Genomic DNA, 18821 nt, shown 5'->3' on the forward strand with positions numbered 1-18821 from the left:
TTCTGAGCCCTGCCGTGCGCCCAAAAAGTGGTTCCTCCTCACATGTGGGGTATCAGCGTACTCAGGACAAATTGGACAACTTTTGAGGTCCATTTCATCTTTTTACCCTTGGGAAATTAAAAGAATTATTGCTGAAAGATCATTTTTGTGACTAAAAAGTAAAATGTTAATTTTTTCCTTCCATGTTGCTTCTGCTGCTGTGAAACACCTGAAGGGTTAATCAACTTCTTGAATATGGTTTTGCGCACCTTGAGGGGTGCAGTTTTTAGAATGGTGTCACTTTGGTATTTTCTGCCATATAGACCCCTCAAAATGACTTCAAATGTGAGGTGGTCCCTAAAAAAATGGTTTTCTAAATTTTGTTGTAAAAATGAGAAATTGCTGGTCAACTTTTAACCCTTATAACTCCCTAACAGAAAAAAATTTTGTTTCCAAAAATGTGCTGCTGTAAAGTAGACATGTGGGAAATGTTACTTATTAAGCATTTTGTGTGACATATCTCTGATTTAATTGCATAAAAATTCAAATTTGGAAAATTGCGAAATTTTAAAAATTTTCGCCAGATTTCCGTTTTTTTCACAAATAAACACAGGTAATATCAAAGAAATTTTACCACCATCATGAAGTACAATATGTCACGAAAAAACAATGTCAGAATCACCGGGATCCGTTGAAGCTTTCCAGAGTTATAACCTCATAAAGGGACAGTGGTCAGAATTGTAAAAATTGGCCCGGTCCATAACGTGCAAACCACCCTTGGGGGTAAAGGGGTTAATTTTGTAGAAAAAAAAAAAAAAGAAAAAAAAAAGCAGATCACAGACATGGCACAAAACTAAAGTCATTTCAAATGGCAACTTTCTGGCTTTAAGACACACTAAAAGAAATCAAGAACAAAAAATGTGGTAGTCAGTAATTGTTACTTTTTTTAAACCAAGCATAGGGGAAAAGTTATGGAATCACAATTCTGAGGGGGGGGGGAAAAAATATTATGGAATCACCCTGTAAATTTCCATACCCCAAAAACAGCTCCTGCATCAAATTACATCTGCTAGCTAATCTTCATCTAAAAAGAAGCGCTCACACCTTGGAGAGCTGTTGCACCAAGTGAACTGACATGAATCATGGCTCCAACAAGAGAGATGTCAATTGAAACAAAGGAGAGGATTATCAAACTCTTAAAAGGGGTAAATCAATCACACAATGTTGCAAAAGATGTTGGTTGTTCACAATCAGCTGTCTACAATCTGGACCAAATACAACCAAGGGAAGGTTGTTAAAGGCAAACATACTGGTAGACCAAGGAAGACATCAAAGCGTCAAGACCGGAAACGTAAAGCAGTATGTCTCCAAAACAACAAAGAATAATAATAATAATTTTTATTTATATAGCGCCAACATATTCCGCAGCGCTTTACAAATTATAGAGGGGACTTGTACAGTCCATTCCAAACAATCGGCGTAGCATGTGTAAAGTCTTGGAGACGGGAGTGGGAGGTTCTGATTATTGAGGATGCTAACCTGAGGTCATTAGCGGAGCGGAGGGCACGGGAAGGGTGGTAGACTGAGACCAGAGAGGAGATGTAGGGTGGTGCAGAGCCATGGAGCGCTTTGTGGATGAGGGTAATAGTTTTGTACTGGATTCTGGAGTGGATGGGTAACTAGTGTAATGACTGGCACAAGGTAGAGGCATCGGTGTAACGGTTGGTGAGGAATATGATCCTGGCAGCAGCATTCAGGACAGATTGGAGTGGGGAAAGTTTGGTAAGAGGGAGGCCGATTAGTAGAGAGTTACAATAGTCCAGACGAGAATGAATAAGTGAAACAGTAAGAGTTTTTGCAGAGTCGAAAGTAAGAAAAGGGCGAATTCTAGAAATGTTTTTGAGATGCAGATAAGAAGAGCGAGCCAGTGATCGGATGTGGGGGTGAATGAAAGGTCAGAATCAAGGATGACCCCAAGGCAGCGGGCATGTTGCTTAGGAGTAATGGTGGAACCGCGCACGGAGATGGCAATGTCAGGCAAAGGTCGGTTAGTAGAGGGAGAGAACACGAGTTCAGTTTTTGACAGGTTTAGTTTCAGATAGAGGGAGGACATTATGTTAGAGACAGCGGTAAGACAATCACTGGTGTTTTCTAAAAAGGTCGGCGTGACAACAGGAGAAGAGGTGTATAATTGGGTGTCGTCAGCATAGAGATGGTACTGGAAACCAAATCTACTGATTGTTTGTCCAATAGGGGCAGTATACAACGAGAAGAGGAGGGGGCCTAGGACTGATCCTTGAGGAACCCCAACAGTAAGGGGAAGGTGAGAGGAGGAGGAACCAGCAAAACATACAGTGAAGGATCGGTCAGAGAGATAGGAGGAGAACCAGGAGAGAACGGTGTCCTTGAGGCCGATGGAGCGGAGCATAGTGAGGAGGAGCTGATGATCCACAGTATCGAATGCTGCAGAGAGATCCAAGAGAATTAGCATGGAGTAGTGACCATTAGATTTAGCTGTTAGTAGGTCATTAGAGACTTTAGTGAGGGCAGTTTCAGTAGAGTGTAAAGAGCGGAAACCAGATTGAAGAGGGTCGAGAAGAGAGTTATCTGAGAGATAGCGGGTAAGACGGGAGTGGACCAGGCGTTCGAGGAGTTTAGAGATGAAGGGAAGATTAGAGACAGGTCTAGAATTAGCAGCACAGTTTTGATTGAGGGATGGTTTTTTAAGTAATCGATGTATGATGGCATGCTTAAATGAGGAGGGAAAAATACCGGAAATGCACAAAACAAATGAGGAACGAATGGGTGGAAACTGGAGTCAACGTCTGTGACCGAACTGTAAAAAACCACCTAAAGGAAATGGGATTTACATACAGAAAAGCTAAACGAAAACCATCATTAACACCGAAGCAGAAAAAAAAAAAAAAAAAAAAACACGGTTACAATAGGCTAAGTAAGGAAAAGCAATCGTGGACTGTGGATGACAGTCATATTCAGTGATGAATCACGAATCTGCATTGGGCAAGGTGATGATGCTGGAACTTTGGTTTGGTGCCGTTCCAATGAGATTTATAAAGATGACTGCCTGAAGAGAACATGCAAATTTCCACAGTCATTGATATGGGGCTGCATGTCAGATAAAGGCACTGGGGAGATGGCTGTCATTACAGCTTCAATAAATGCACAAGTTTATGTTGATATTTTGGACACTTCTTATCCCATCAATTGAAAGGATGTTTGGGGATGATGAAATCATTTTTCAAGATAATGCATCCTGCCATACAGCAAAAACTGCAAACATTACTTGAGAAAAGACATCAGGTCAATGTCATGGCCTGCAAATAGTCCGGATCTCAATCCAATTGAAAATCTTAGGTGGAAGTTGAAGAAAATGGTCCATGACAAGGCTCCAACCTGCAAAGCTGATCTGGCAACAGCAATCAGAGAAAGTTGGAGCCAAATTGATGAAGAGTACTGTTCGACACTCATTAAGTCCAGGCCTCAGAGACTGCAAGCTGTTATAAAAGCCAGAGATTGTGCAACAAAATACTAGTGATTTTGTGTTTGTTTTTCATGATACCATAATTTTTCCCTCAGAATTGAGTGATTCCATAATTTCCCCCCCCTATACTTGGTTTAAAAAAAAAAAAAAAAAAAAAAAAGGCAACCATTACTGACTACCACATTTTTTTGTTCTTGATTTCTTTTAGTGTTTCTTAAAGCCAGGAAGTTGCCATTTGAAATTATTTTAGTTTTGTGCCATGTCTGATCTGCTTTTTGTCTACAAAATTAAACAACTGAATGAACATTCTCCAAGGCTGGTGATGCCATAATTTGCCAGGAGTTGTATAGCTTCATACCAAATTAAGTACCAATGTATCCCCTGTGTATGGAGAATCATCTACTATATAATTGTCTAAGGGTCACTTCCGTCTTTCTGTCTGTCTCAGATATTCATTGGTCGCAGCCTCTGTCATGGAATCCAAGTCGCTGATTGGTCTCGCCAGCTGCCTGTCATGGCTGCCACAACCAATCAGCGACGGCCACAGTCCGATTAGTCCCTCCCTACTCCCCTGCAGTCAGAGCCCACTCCGTACTCCCCGTAGTAACCGCTCACACAGGGTTAATGCCAGCGGTAACGGACCGCGTTATGCCACGGGTAACTCACTCCGTTACCGCCGCTATTAACCCTGTGTGACCATGTTTTTACTATTGATGCTGCCTATAGTATAGCCGTCAATAGTAAAAACATCTAATGCTAAAAATTAATAAATTTGTTATATGCTCACCTTCCGCCGCCTTTCCCGCTCCTGACTACGCTCAGGTGAGAGCTCCATGCAAGTGGCAGATTCCGGTGGCAAGGATGGTATGGGAGAAGGACCTGCCATGATGTCACGGTTATGTGACCGAACTACAAGGGGCCCTCGGAAGGCGAGTATATGCTTATTTTTTAACCTGTGACATACGTGGCTGGGCAATATACTACGTGGACATGCATATTCTATATTCTAGAACCAGAAACACATGGGCTACTTGCACAATGAACAAGTCTGTAGGAACCTGTTCACACACCACCAAGAAACTTGAAGACACAAAAGAGCACAGTGAGGTCAAAAATACTCTGTTGTAAAAATATTCTAGAATATCCGATGCGTTCGAATCGGGCCACAACACATTTAATGCTGTTTTTATGGTGGAGATAGTGAAGCCAAAGAAGAATCGTTACCAGAATGAACATACAAAACCCACACCAGTTACATATGTTTTATACCTGTAGATAATGCCGTTATTTTATCAGCGATATGAGACTGGTACCTGCAAGCTGCACATAACTTGTAAAACCAGTGTCGCTTACCAGAGATCAGTCACCGAGAACAAGGAAACTTATCGGCTGCGTCACTGCACCCGGGACAAGTCACTGGAAAGGAGGCTTATTGGGACTACTGGGGACACGCAGTCACAATCTACTTGTAGAGTCCAGATCACATCTCGTTTATATACACACTTATTATTCTACACATTTTAATTTTTTTTTTTTATATAAAGTTTCCTTTTCTATTTTTTTATCAAATTTGTAGTTTTGAAATAAAAAAATATATAATTAGAAATCTTAAGCAATTTTTTTTTAACGATCCCCTACCCTCTATAAATTTATGAGCCCATCGATGATGCATGCCTATGTGGCATACATTTGCAAAATCGGTATTGAAACCATCCTGACAGACCCCCAACATACACATTGTTCATGTTCTGTTACTTGTGGAGTTGTAAGGAGCTGCAAGATATCTTTGTGCTAAAAAGGACTTCCTGTGGCCTTTAGGACTTGTTAAGACCAGTTCCAGAAATGGTATCTTACTGTTAGGGTTGGGCAAGTCTCTAACTGCCCTGGCCACCTACCCATCAATAGCATTTCTATCAGCATTATACAAATATTTAATGTAAAGTCGAGGGCAACGTGTGACACTTACCAGTTGCACTAGTTATTGTCAGGGGAACCCCTTGAAGCTGGTGTACTTGTATGCCGGAGGCTCCTAAGGCACCGAGGTTAATGGTCTGAAGGCCAGGCATTGACGAGAGTTGAGCAGCATTCAAGGTAACTGTGCCTGGCATGGAGGCAGTAGCACTGCCCGTCTGCCCCAGAGATACACCTTGCATAGGCGCAAGAGTGATTGTCTGAGCTTGAGGATTTTGCAGCTGTAGGTTTTGCAACTGGATGGTTTGCCAAGTAACCTGCCCATTTGGACCCACTGTGGGAGTACGGATTATGATGGGACTACTGCTGGGCAGAGTTTGAATCTGAAGATTTTGCAGGGCATCTTGTGAGATGGCTTGTGCACTGAAGGTTTGGCCGGAAAGCTGAGCGGCTTGTAAAGTCTGGATAGCCTGTCCACCTTGTACAATCTGTGGCTGAATGAGGATCTGTTGCTGCTGAGATTGTTCACAGTCTTTCTGTTGGCCCTGCTGCATAGATGCATTGGTCTGCTGGACAGAGTCAGTAACCAAACTGAGCTGGCCGCTGGATCTCTGAATCTGGACGTTGGTCCCAGGATTGCCGCTGCTGCAGTTCAGGAGGTTCATGCCGCTAGTGGTGGTGCTGGTGGAGAGACTATTGGCGTTTGTAAAGAATGTGTTGGCCTGAGAGGTGACCAGTTGTGAGGTACTTACACATGAAGTAACAGGCTGGGAGTTATCCTGAGTGGCACTGCTCAGGGTTACCGCCTGAGATGTGGGGGTCAGAGAAGCCGCATTCACAGGGAGAAGGGTGATATTGCCATTAAGAGCAACAGGAACATTGGCCAAATACTGGGTCTGCCCTGAAAGGACATTGTTCGCTAGACCCATCCCCTGAATAGGGACAGCTTGCTGAAGAAGGTTTGGCATGGCAGCAAGTATGTTTCCTGCACCGCTGCGATTGGTAGTAATTATCTGCTGATTGCTAGCTGGGATAATCTGCAGCTGTCCAGAGGCATCCTGCTGGACATTGACCTGAGGGGCAGTGGTAAACTGGAGCTGCTGCCCATCCATTGTCTGGAACTGGGGAATAACTTGATACTGAATGTTAGGCATGACACCCTGAAGACTGGCCAGGACCTGCTGATTCTGCACATTCGGGGCAGCCACCACAAACTGTTGTCCAGGGGCTATTGGACGATTCTTTGAAGAGCCATCTCCTCCAATGTGGTCCTTGGATGTAGCAGCTGTAGATATTATCTGCCAGCCATTGGCTGTCTGTGCTATTTGGGCAGTGCTTAAATCCAGTTCTGTTGCACCCTGCTGTTGGCCAGCACCATTTCCGTTTTCAGGAGGCTCGATTCTACTACACGTAGCAGCCAATAAAGCCAGTGGGGAAGGTTGAGAGTCCTAGCAAGAGAGAAATAGAAGTAAAATATTAATGAAAAAGTCAGCCAAGTGTAGAGCAAAGTATTCTGGTGTGAATGCCACGTCAGTGGGGCTTCTGAAAGCAGGATACCTGGTCCTTGTGTCATTATGTCATATGAACAGGCAATCAAATCCAAACATTTTGGAACTAGCAAACAGTTACGAGTCGGATGGACTTTCTTCAATTTTACAAAGAGAATGTCAATATACAAGAGAAAGGACAAATGCCTGACAGGTATCCAGAGGGTTAACCACCGCACAGTGTGAGAACAATGCTAAAGAAATACAATATAACAGCAACAAGTGGCAAGAAACTAATGAAACTGGGTTCACATCAGCCAAGGGATCTGCAGGATCTAGAAATGATCAAGCTCAACATGTAATGTGTCATCAGAAAGTTAGTGTGTTTATAAATCTTTTTTAATGTTAATGTTTAAATACAGGAATTTTTTTTGCACTCTGCCCACAAATCTAATAAGCTGACACTTCCTGTTCTGTAGCAATCACTACTCAGTTGTCATCTCATCATTACAAGGCAGGAATATAATGAAAGTTAACGCCTATAGAAAATAGAGAGCACAGGATCTACCATTCACAACAAGTGATGTCACAACTCACCTCCTCCCCCTCCCTGCACTGAATGCTTAGAGCGCTCTCCTATAGACAACATCTTCAGACTAGACTAACTATACCAAACAGATGATGATATGACTACAGCAATCTAATCGAGGATTTCATTCATAAAGCGCAATTATATAGCATAAGCTCACACCAATGCATTACTAGGTTCAATTACTTGAAAAGGTTTTAGGTATGAACGGTTAAGAAGTGACCAAAAGGATTCACAGGATCCTGGACCAACAGCCATGGCAGTAGCATGTGACCATCGGATCAGAGCACCGAGAACCTCCGACTGGCTGACTTGCCTGATGCCTACATTGGTTAGTAGGCCGGGTGCATAATGCCAGAAGGTGCCAGGTAGGAGGGAGCTTGCAAAGCTCTGGTCCGGTGGCAGTGGCTGCAGTACCAGGGTTCTTCAAATCTTTTTGCTCAACTCTAGTGAATGCTGGTATAATGAAAAGCAGGATGAGGGTTGTTATACACTAATTTTGACAATTTATTCGATACAGATCTAATCCCCTTTTCTCAGTGCCGGAGCTCAAAATTCCACCACACAGATGACAGACCTGTGCTGTTCAGCTCAGTATCTGATAACATCCAGCTGCAACCAACACTGAGAACTGAACATGGGGATGCCAGATATCGGAGCCGCGCCAATCTGATATTGATGACCAATCCAAAGGACATAGGTAATTGATAAATATAAGTAAAACAACCCTTAATGCAATTTCTGATGCACATGTGCAATTGAGGGGGATGATCGTGAAGGGGTTTCAGGAACTTCGCTTCTCCCACACATGTGGAAGATATCAGCCATTTAATACAGCCGCTCTGTCCAACAGCAGTAGCAGTGATCTCCAGCCGCAGCCATTACCCATTTAAAAGCTGCTGTCAAACAGGGACATTAAAATGGAATGTGCAACACTGCACGTGTTATCACCATTTTCCTGAAGCAGAGTTCGCATCTCAACTTCAGGAAAATGGCCGCCGCGATCTCCATCTGCGCACGCACAGCATCCCGCAGCCATTTTCCTGAAGCCCCGGGCAGCAGAGGACTCCATATGCGCACGCACGGCCTCAGGAAGATGGCCGCCCCCACAGATCACCAGAGAAATAGCGCCGATCGTGCGTTTTTTCTTCTCCTGCCCAGTGGATTCAGAAGATGGGCATGCGAAAAACCACTATGCCACCAACGGAAATATATGCAAGATCTGGGGGAAGATACAGCGATGTCGCCACGCCCATCTGACCTGACCAGCCTGATTGACAGGCGATAACGGCGACTTTGGTAAGTTATTTCGGCAGCTTAGGGGTGGAATCAGGGTACACAAAATACACTATAGTAACGTACAGCTCAGGCCCTATTTAACAGTATTTTTATCTCGTACTGAAAAACCGGGGTGACAGGTTCCCTTTAAGAAAAACAGTCTAGATTGCGTGAAGAAATTACCCCCCTCTACTCCTCCTTGGTCAGACCTCACCTGAAATACGGTGTCCATTTCTGGGCACATTTTAAAAATATGTCAAACCCTTTCTGCCTTTTCTATGGTGAGGTCAGGTAAGTTTCACAGCTGCATCCCAGCTCTAGCACCATCTTGTGCAGTGTGGTTTCAGAATGTCACTGCAGACTAGAATGCAATTTCGCCAAAGTACACAGATACACCATATGTGGGTGAAACCCATTATTTTGGGCGCATGGCAGGGCTTGGAGGGGGAAGGAGCACAGTTTGACTTATGGAACGCAAAATTGGCTAGAATTGAGAGCGGACGCCACATCGCGTTTGGAAATCCCCCACAAATGACCCCATTTTGGAAACCATACCCCTCAAGGAGTTTATCCTGGGGTATAGTGAGTATTTTGAACCCACAGCTACAACAGAATTTGATAACGTTCGGTCATCATATTGAATATGTTATCAGTGTTGAACGCAAGTGCTTGCGACTCCAGTTTGCATCAGGTGCCCGGGTATGTTCCAAATATTGTGGGTGCCGGAGTGACACTCGAGCCCCTTCAGTGATCGCTGTTATTCGGTCAACAGCAGCGATCATGTTACAGGGGAGTGCAAAAACCAGCCCTGATCATGTTCTGCAGGCTCTCAGCTATCCCCGGTAGCAGAGACCCTGAAGATTTTCCGACAGTGGGAGAGGGGGGGAGGGGGGGGCATATCCTTATTTCTCAGCACCGTTCAAAAGTGGTGATGAGGAATAAGTACCCTTAACTGCTGTCGTTAAAAGGGGTAGCGGCAGTTAAGGGGTTAGAGGCTTCAGCGACAACAGCTGAACACAAGACAAGGCAGTCCAACATCCAAGGCAATTTCTGTCTGACAGCCAATACAAAAAGCTGCAGTGGGCAGTAATGGCATCTGACAGGGTAACCGTTCATATGCAGGTTTACAGGGTTTGAAAAAGGAAAGATTGTAAATCCTGACAGGACTCAGACTTTCACGCTTACCTCGCCCACATTGACAGGTTACCCTGTAAACACAATATGGGCATTGCTGCCAGTCACTGAGCACAGGCAGGGATGGCAGGTGCCATCTCATGATTTTAACTTCTACCCTCAAGCCTTGCACATGTGTGACAGTACTGGTGAGCATTTATCTTGGCAAGTACAAGCAATGCCATCATTGCATTATCGCCTACACAATTATTTAACTCTACATGTGCCAGATCACTGTTATGTGTGCTGTTCCATGTATATTCCTCAGTTTCCATGTATGTTGTTATATTTTACTTTGCTGCCACCCAATGGCCTTTTTCTGTATGGCAGCTTGTTTTTCATGTATTTCTTGTGGGCATGTCTTACATCCGGTTCAGGGGTCAAATCTTCTCTTCCTCTGGCAGCCATTTCCAGTTTACTTTCTGTTGTGAGAGGACGTGCTTTTGAACTGGGTTTAGGAAGGCATCAGTCTTTCGACCACTCTCATGCTGCTCACACTTGCAGACACACTTTGTGCTACATCTTACTGTACCCTGTCTACCCTGCATTTCTGGAGAAGTTCTGTATTACCAGTTATACGCTGTATGTCCAGATCTACAAAATAAACAAGTCTGGATTACACAATCCCTGGAGTGCATCATCTCTCTGGACGCTGAGCAGCATTGGTCATGTCTGCCTCATATCGAGGAAATGCGAAGGTACGATTATCTCTCTCACAACTCTTATTAGTCTGCGACACCCTCATTCGCCTCATGTGGGGACAGAACAGTCGAAAGACTGCCTTGAAGCCCGGCCAGAATCACCCTTATATCACTATTCACGTACCCGCTCTCATACTGCAGCCCTGCTCTGCTAAGAAATCTCCTGCAGCATCACCTCAGACTGCATCTAATATATAATTGCCTAGAATACTACTTCCTGCAATTTGTGCCAACTTCCTGTCCGGAGCTAATGTCCGGAGCTAAGTGACGTCATCAGTGTCCAGTGTCTGATTGGTTGCCGCCTGCTGCGAGCGACCAATCAGAAACGTGCCGTACTGTGACACACTCCGCCCGCCATTTTGGTGTGATTTTTGAATGTTTACCTCACAGCAAGTTTCTACTGCGTGGAGGCGGGCCCAGTGACGTTGCTCTTCAAGCTCCTGCCGAATTTCGTCAAAAAAATGATAATACCATTTACCAAAACTATATATATTTAGTTGTGAAGTGGTTCAGTGACATTTTCACACCAATTTTGAACTTTTGTTTGGTGTTTTCTCCATATACTGCCTATTATTCACTGACTGTTATACTGAGAGACTGCCGTTTATTAACCTCTTCTTTGCCACATTGGGTATATTGCTCTATTATTTGCCACATAAGGACATTGTCCATTATTGCCCAGCAATTTCTTAAATAACAAGAATTGTCAAGAGCTGGTAAGTGCAGCCATTTTTTGTTCTTTCTTACTATTATTTATTAATTGTATTATTCTTACATTTGAATAAATAAAGTATATATGGATTCTAGACTCCCGATTCTTTAGAATCGGGCTGCCATCTAGTTGTACATAAAGACTCTCTGTGTATTATACCGCACTGCTGCAGATCGTCGGACCGCAGAACCCCACAATTCTCCAACACCACCTTGGGAATCTTATCAGGGGGTCGCAACTAAGCTGCACCGCAATTTCCAGCCCCCAATTCAAAGGTTCAGTTTCTTAAAGGGACAGCGCACCTTAAATCAAAATGGCCGAAAAGGACCTTCCACAGTTCCCCAATGCTGAAACAGAGCAAATACAACCTGATACTGTCCATTATGAAGACCAGGAAGCAGAGCCCGCTTCCACAGCAGACCCAGATGCACGACCAGTACGTTCCATCAAGCCAACATTAAAGGTCCTCGAGAATTACTGTTCCACAAGGGATGAGTTCAATGACAACTTGGACGACCTATGGGAACGAGTCGCCTCCCTTATGTCAAGCGTCCAACGCCATAAAAATGATGCAGCGGGTTTACAGGACACTAAGACAGCTAGACGTGGCCCACGGCAGATACAAGAGACTGTCCGCGAAGTATGCTGCCTTCCTAAAAGAATCTAAAATCGACGAAGCCCTATCAGAGTTAAGCAAGGCAGATTCCACAGACAGAGAAAGGGACGCCGCCGTGCAAGACGCCAAAGATAAAGCGGAGCTTCGTATCACCCATCTGCAAGAAACTAGATCGCACAGGTCAGCCTCGTCTAAACACTCTGCTCGGTCATACAAATCATCCTGCTCAAGAACTTCAGCCCTCAGCGACAGAATCCTAGAGGCCCGTTTAAATGCAGAGCGGTCCAAACTAAGACGTTCATACACCGAAAAGAGAGCAGAAGCAGAGGCTAGAGCAAAGATTCTTCAAACAGAAATGGAGGAAGAAATTGCATTAGCCGAAGTAAAAATACTCGAGCAAGCATTGAAGCAAAACCTCGACCCAATTTGCCTGCCACCACAGGAAGAAGACGACCCAGCTGTTCGTACCAGAGACTACGTGCAGAAACAGATACCTGCAGCGCACACCTTCTCCAGTGACGTTCAACCCAACATTGCGGAAACGTCCAAGTCAGCCCAACCTATGGTGCCAGTATCGCCCACAGCCCCTACAGAGACCCAAGACCAACGCCGTGATGTACCCCCTCAGGAACAATCATCATCGCAAGACGACCACAAGGCACACTCCAGCCCGCCTCCACAGTTCAAGCAGCAGTCATCGGAATCTCTAGAGGTTAAACCACAGCTCAACCCTGCAGCGACATCATTCTACCCGGGAACAATTCACCCTTCCACGCCACACGGCTTATACGCCCGAGGGGCACCACAAGCTAATATGGTAACAAGGAGTGAAGGATCAGACATGTCAGAGTTTGCCAGGTTCATGGTGAGCAGGGAGCTAATCAGCACTAGCCTCTCAAAATTCGACGACTGTGCAGAGAACTACAGAGCCTGGAAAGCAACCTTCAAGGCCGCCATTGCTGATCTCAACCTATCCGCGGAGCAGGAGCTCGACCTCATGGTAAAATGGTTGGGTCCTGAATCCACAAACCGTATCAAGAGTCTTAGGACCGTCTATGTGGGGCAAGCTGAAGCAGGTCTCGCTGCTGCCTGGCAGAGACTCGAAAGAACCTACGGCAGCGCTGAAGCCATAGAAAAGTCCCTATTCAAGAGACTGCAGAACGTTCCAAGGATCAACCTTAAGGAAGCACACAAGCTTCTGGATTTAAGTGACCTGCTTATGGAGCTGGAACTTGCTAAAAGAGACCCTCGTCTGTCTGGACTGTGCTACCTGGACACTGCCCATGGGGTGAACCCAATCGTCTCAAAGCTGCCACAGTCTGCAGGAGAAGTGGGCAGTGTGTGTCTCCAGGTATAAAAGGTCACATGACGTCACCTTTCCTCCGTTCATTCAGTTCTGCAAGTTCATTGACGAACAAGCCCAAATGAGGAACGACCCTAGCCTCGACTTCCTGGAGTCTAACAATGCAGCTCCAGCAACACCTTCATCAAGGTATGAAAGCGTCGCACATAGACGCAAGGACTCAAGGAACAGTGTAAGCGTCAGAAAGACTAACCTGCCATCACCTGCAGTACCTGCCGACAAGCAGTACACTATTCTGTCGAGGGATAAGTCTTTCAATCGTGAGTGTCCCATTCACAAAAAACCACACTCACTGAACAAATGTAGAGGCTTCAGGTCCAAAACCATGCAGGAGCGCAAGAAAATCCTCAACGAACTTGGGGTATGTTTCAAGTGCTGCGCTTCATCAGAACACATGGCCAAGGACTGTAAATCTGCCATTAAGTGTGAAGAGTGTCATAGCGACAGACACCCATCAGCCTTGCACCCAGGCTCAGTCACCGGCGAAACAGCAGTTGCAGTTACCTCTAGTCCCGCTACAAACCATGGCGGGGAGCCACAGAATCACGCCAAGCCCACCACAGCTGTGTCCTGCTCATGCTCAGAGGTATGTGGGGAGAATCAAAGTGCTAAATGCTGTGCCAGGATATGCCTAATCAGAGTCTATCCAGAAGGGCAACCAGAGAAGGCTGTAAAAATGTATGCCATCATTGACGATCAGAGCAATCGATCCCTAGCTGGACCTAAGTTCTTTGAAGCCTTTAGAATCAAGGGACCAGCAACGCCCTACACTCTGAATACTTGCTCGGGGCGCATAGAGACTAGTGGCAGAAGAGCACAAGGTTTCATCGCTTCTCCTGTCAATGAAGACGTAGAAATACCCCTACCTACGCTAATTGAATGCGATCAAATACCAGACCAAAGGGATGAGATCCCTACCCCGGAAGCTGCTTTCCACCAACCACACTTAAGGCACCTAGCCAGCGTTATCCCACCTTTGGACACAGATGCTGAAATCCTACTTCTGCTCGGCAGAGACAATTTGAGGATACATAAGGTCCGCCAACAGTGTAATGGTCCTGACTACGCCCCCTACGCCCAGAGACTTGACTTGGGGTGGGTAGTCATAGGAAATGTATGCTTGGACCAAACAGGAGTCCATTCCTTTAAGACGTACGTACGCCGAGACGGGCGCACTACCTTCTGCAAACCATGTCCTCATCACTATGAGGTGAAGGAAAAGCTTCCAGATTCTGTACAGCTGCCTGATGTTATCCCTTCTCCCTATGCAGACGACTTGGGAAAATTGGTGTTTCGTACCACTAAGGATGACAACAAAGTAGCCCCATCTATGGAAGACAAGGAATTTGTCAGGATAATGGACAATGAGTTCCTTAGGGACGAAACCAATCACTGGGTTTTCCCCTTACCCTTCCGAGCTACCAGGGTAAGGCTCCCGAACAATCGTGAACAAGCCTTGTCCAGATTTAACCCTCTCCAGCGCACGCTAAGCAATAAACCGGAGATGAAAGAACACATTGTCACCTTTATGGGCAAAATATTCCATAACAACCATGCGGAGCCAGCGTCTCCCTTAAAGGAAAACGAGGAGTGCTGGTACCTACCCTCATTTGGAGTATATCACCCGAAGAAACCTAAACAAATTAGAGTTGTCTTTGATTCAAGCGCCAAACATCAAGGCGTATCTCTCAATGATGTCCTCCTCACAGGTCCTAATCTGACAAACAACCTAGTAGGAGTGTTGATGAGGTTCAGGAAAGAGCCCATTGCCATCACCGCCGACATTGAACAGATGTTCCACTGTTTCATAGTCCGAGAGGACCACAGGAATTTCCTCAGGTTCCTGTGGTACAAGGACAATGACCCCAGCAAAGAGATGGTGGAGTATCGCATGCGGGTGCACGTATTCGGGAACAGCCCTTCACCCGCAGTGGCAACATATGGCCTGCGGAGAACCGCACAAGAAGGAGAGTCAGAGTATGGAACAGACGCCAGAGACTTTGTAGAGAAAGACTTCTACGTAGATGATGGACTAAAGTCTCTACCTACAGAAGAAGCTGCAATTGACCTACTCAAAAGGACCCAACATATGCTGTACCGAGCTAAGCTTAGACTGCACAAAATTGCTTCAAACAGCCCGGCTGTCATGAGAGCCTTTGAGTCAAGCGACCACGCACCTGGATTCAAGGACATAGACCTGGGACCAGACCGTCCGCCTGTGCAGAGAAGCTTAGGCCTGAGGTGGAGCCTGTCAGCCGACACCTTCGGATTCCAAATCAACTGTGCAGACAAACCATTCACTAAACGTGGTGTCCTGTCAGTGGTAAATAGCCTGTATGACCCACTGGGATTCGTAGCACCAATTACCATACAAGGTAAATCCCTTCTGAGACAGCTGTCCGAAACTGTCAAGGACTGGGATACCCCTCTACCTCCTGATAAGGAACCAAAATGGGAAACCTGGAAGCAGTCTTTGTGTGCCTTGGATAAAATCCATATACCGAGATGCTACGCTGGAATCTCACTTGCTGCTAGCACCAGGACGGAACTCCATGTGTTCTCGGATGCATCCACGGAGGCCATTGCAGCTGTTGTCTACCTGAAGGTAACGGGATCTGACAATCAAGATCATGTTGGGTTCGTTTTTGGCAAAGCCAAGTTGGCTCCCAAGCCTGACCACACTATTCCCAGGCTGGAACTCTGTGGGGCTGTGCTTGCAGTAGAACTCGCAGACTTTATTCAGCATGAGCTGGACACTCACATAGATGACGTACAATACTACAGTGACAGTAAAGTTGTCTTAAGTTACATCTACAACCAAACAAGGCGCTTCTACGTGTACGTCAGTAACCGCATTGAGAGAATAAGAAGGTCTTCCAAACCTGAACAGTGGCACTATATCCCATCTGAACTTAATCCAGCCGACCATGCCACTAGACCCATGTCTATAAATTCCTTTGCTAACTCTTCTTGGCTTTCAGGTCCAAAGTTTCTGCTGGAACAGAAGGGAAGTGAATGTGTTCAGGAACTCTTCAGCATCCAGGATCCGGACGATGATCCAGAAGTCCGCTCCGAGGTCAGTGCTCTGGCCACGAATGCAAAACCAACCTCCACCCTCGGTTGTCAGCGCTTCGAACGCTTCTCCAATTGGATGAAACTCGTCAGGACTATTGCAAGGTTAGTCCACATTGCGAGATCTTATCACAATTCACATGGAGACAAAGACTGTCATGGTTGGCACGTCTGTCAAAAACCACTCTCTGCTGAGGACATTTCTCACTGGGAGTCTCTTATAATACTTTATGTCCAGCAGAGTGTATTCAGTACCGAATGGGAATGCTTATACCACAAACAGCAGATCCCTCCGAAAAGCCCCATTGCCCATTTGAATCCACTAATGCAGAGGTCCCCAACTCCAGTCCTCAAGGCCCACCAACATGTCATGTTTTCAGGATTTCCTTAGTCTTGCCCAGGTAATAATTGCATCACCTGTGCAATGCAAAGGAAATCCTGAAAACATGACCTGTTGGTGGGCCTTGAGGACTGGAGTTGGGGACCTCTGCACTAATGGACAGCTTCGGTTTGCTGAGAGTCGGAGGTCGATTAAGTCGAGCCAAGCTAGAGTTTTCAGAGCAACATCCTTGCATCATTCCCAGTAGACATCACATCACCGATCTACTGATTCGGCACTTTCATGAAAAAACTGAACACCAAGGCAGGCAGATCACAGAGGGCAAGATACGGTCTGCGGGACTTTGGATCATAGGCATGAAAAGACGTGTAGCGGGATCAATACATCGCTGTGTGCAATGTCGCAAAACTAGAGGAAAACAGGTACATCAACAAATGGCTGACCTACCCTTCGACAGACTGAGCACCGAACCGCCTTTTACCTACGTTGGCCTAGACGTCTTTGGGCCATGGATGGTATCTGCACGCAGGACTCGTGGAGGTCATGCCAACAGCAAACGTTGGGCCGTACTATTCACTTGCATGAGTGTCCGTGCCGTTCACATAGAAGTGATAGAATCTATGGACACATCCAGCCTGATTAACGCCCTTCGGCGGTTTCTAGCGATCAGAGGACCAGTGAAACAGTTAAGGTCCGACCGCGGAAGCAACTTCATCGGTGCATATCGAGAGCTGGATATTGACATCAAGCCAATTCAGGATCAACTGGCAGAAAGAGGTTGCACCTGGATCTTCAATCCTCCGCATAGTTCTCACATGGGAGGTTCCTGGGAAAGGATGATCGGGATCTCACGCAACATCTTGAACTCTATGCTTATGGACATAAACTCTTCAAGACTTACGCATGAGACCTTGGTTACTCTTCTGGCTGAAGTTTCTGCCATAATCAACTCAAGACCCCTTGTCCCAGTGTCAATGGATCCTGAAACGCCAACTATTCTTACGCCGGCTACTCTTCTTACCCAAAAGATCGGGAACCCGCTAACAGTCAGTGGAGAGTTTACTCACGCAAACTCCTACCAGAAGCAGTGGAAACGCGTACAGTACCTCGCCAATTACTTCTGGAACCGATGGAGAAAGGAGTATCTTGTGGTTCTGCAAGGAAGAAGAAAATGGCGACAGAGTAAACCGAACTTGAAGGAAGGAGATATTGTGTTAATGAAGGAACAACAAGCTCAAAGGATTGACTGGCCTATGGGAATCATTAAAAAGACTTTCCCTAGTGAAGACGGTAAGGTCCGGAAGGTGGAGCTGAAAGTCCTTAGGAAAGGTGAACCTAAGACATTTCAGAGGCCAATCCACGAGCTCGTACTGGTACTACCAATCGAGGACATTCCGGTAGGATAAACTATGAACACTGCACTAGTACTTTACCCATTGGATTACAGTGGGTCAGAGATAGTTTGGCCTAGTGCGGCTTCTCTGATCCGAAGATGGGTTTTCCATTGGATTATCTCAGGAACTGACTTAATGTCTTGTTTAAAGTTATTATTGCATTACATGCATGTTTGGTCTCATTTTCTAGGTTGTTGGACTTTTTAAGGACATTGATATAGTGAAATCCCTTTCGGAATTTCAGACGGGGAGTGTGCTGTTCCATGTATATTCCTCAGTTTCCATGTATGTTGTTATATTTTACTTTGCTGCCACCCAATGGCCTTTTTCTGTATGGCAGCTTGTTTTTCATGTATTTCTTGTGGGCATGTCTTACATCCGGTTCAGGGGTCAAATCTTCTCTTCCTCTGGCAGCCATTTCCAGTTTACTTTCTGTTGTGAGAGGACGTGCTTTTGAACTGGGCTTAGGAAGGCAGTCTTTCGACCACACTCTCTCATGCTGCTCACACTTGCAGACACACTTTGTGCTACATCTTAAAGGGACTCTGTCACCTGAATTTGGCGGGACTGGTTTTGGGTCATATGGGCGGAGTTTTCGGGTGTTTGATTCACCCTTTCCTTACCCGCTGGCTGCACTATTGGATTGAAGTTCATTCTCTGTCCTCCATAGTACACGCCTGCACAAGGTGCAATCTTGCCTTATG

General features: G+C 45.7%; 1 protein-coding gene across 1 annotated transcript in view; it reads right to left on the bottom strand.

The window, feature by feature from the left end:
• The window catches only part of SP1 (Sp1 transcription factor), a 48292-nt gene that overhangs the window by 16276 nt on the left and 13195 nt on the right, over nt 1-18821 (bottom strand). The window contains exon 3 of the mRNA XM_069758760.1: nt 5448-6840. Within this exon, the coding sequence (XP_069614861.1) occupies nt 5448-6840 (1393 nt within the window). The remainder of the gene's footprint in view (nt 1-5447; nt 6841-18821) is intronic.

This window comes from Ranitomeya imitator, chromosome 3 (assembly GCF_032444005.1).
Source record: "Ranitomeya imitator isolate aRanImi1 chromosome 3, aRanImi1.pri, whole genome shotgun sequence".
In the NCBI taxonomy this organism is placed as follows: domain Eukaryota; kingdom Metazoa; phylum Chordata; class Amphibia; order Anura; family Dendrobatidae; genus Ranitomeya; species Ranitomeya imitator.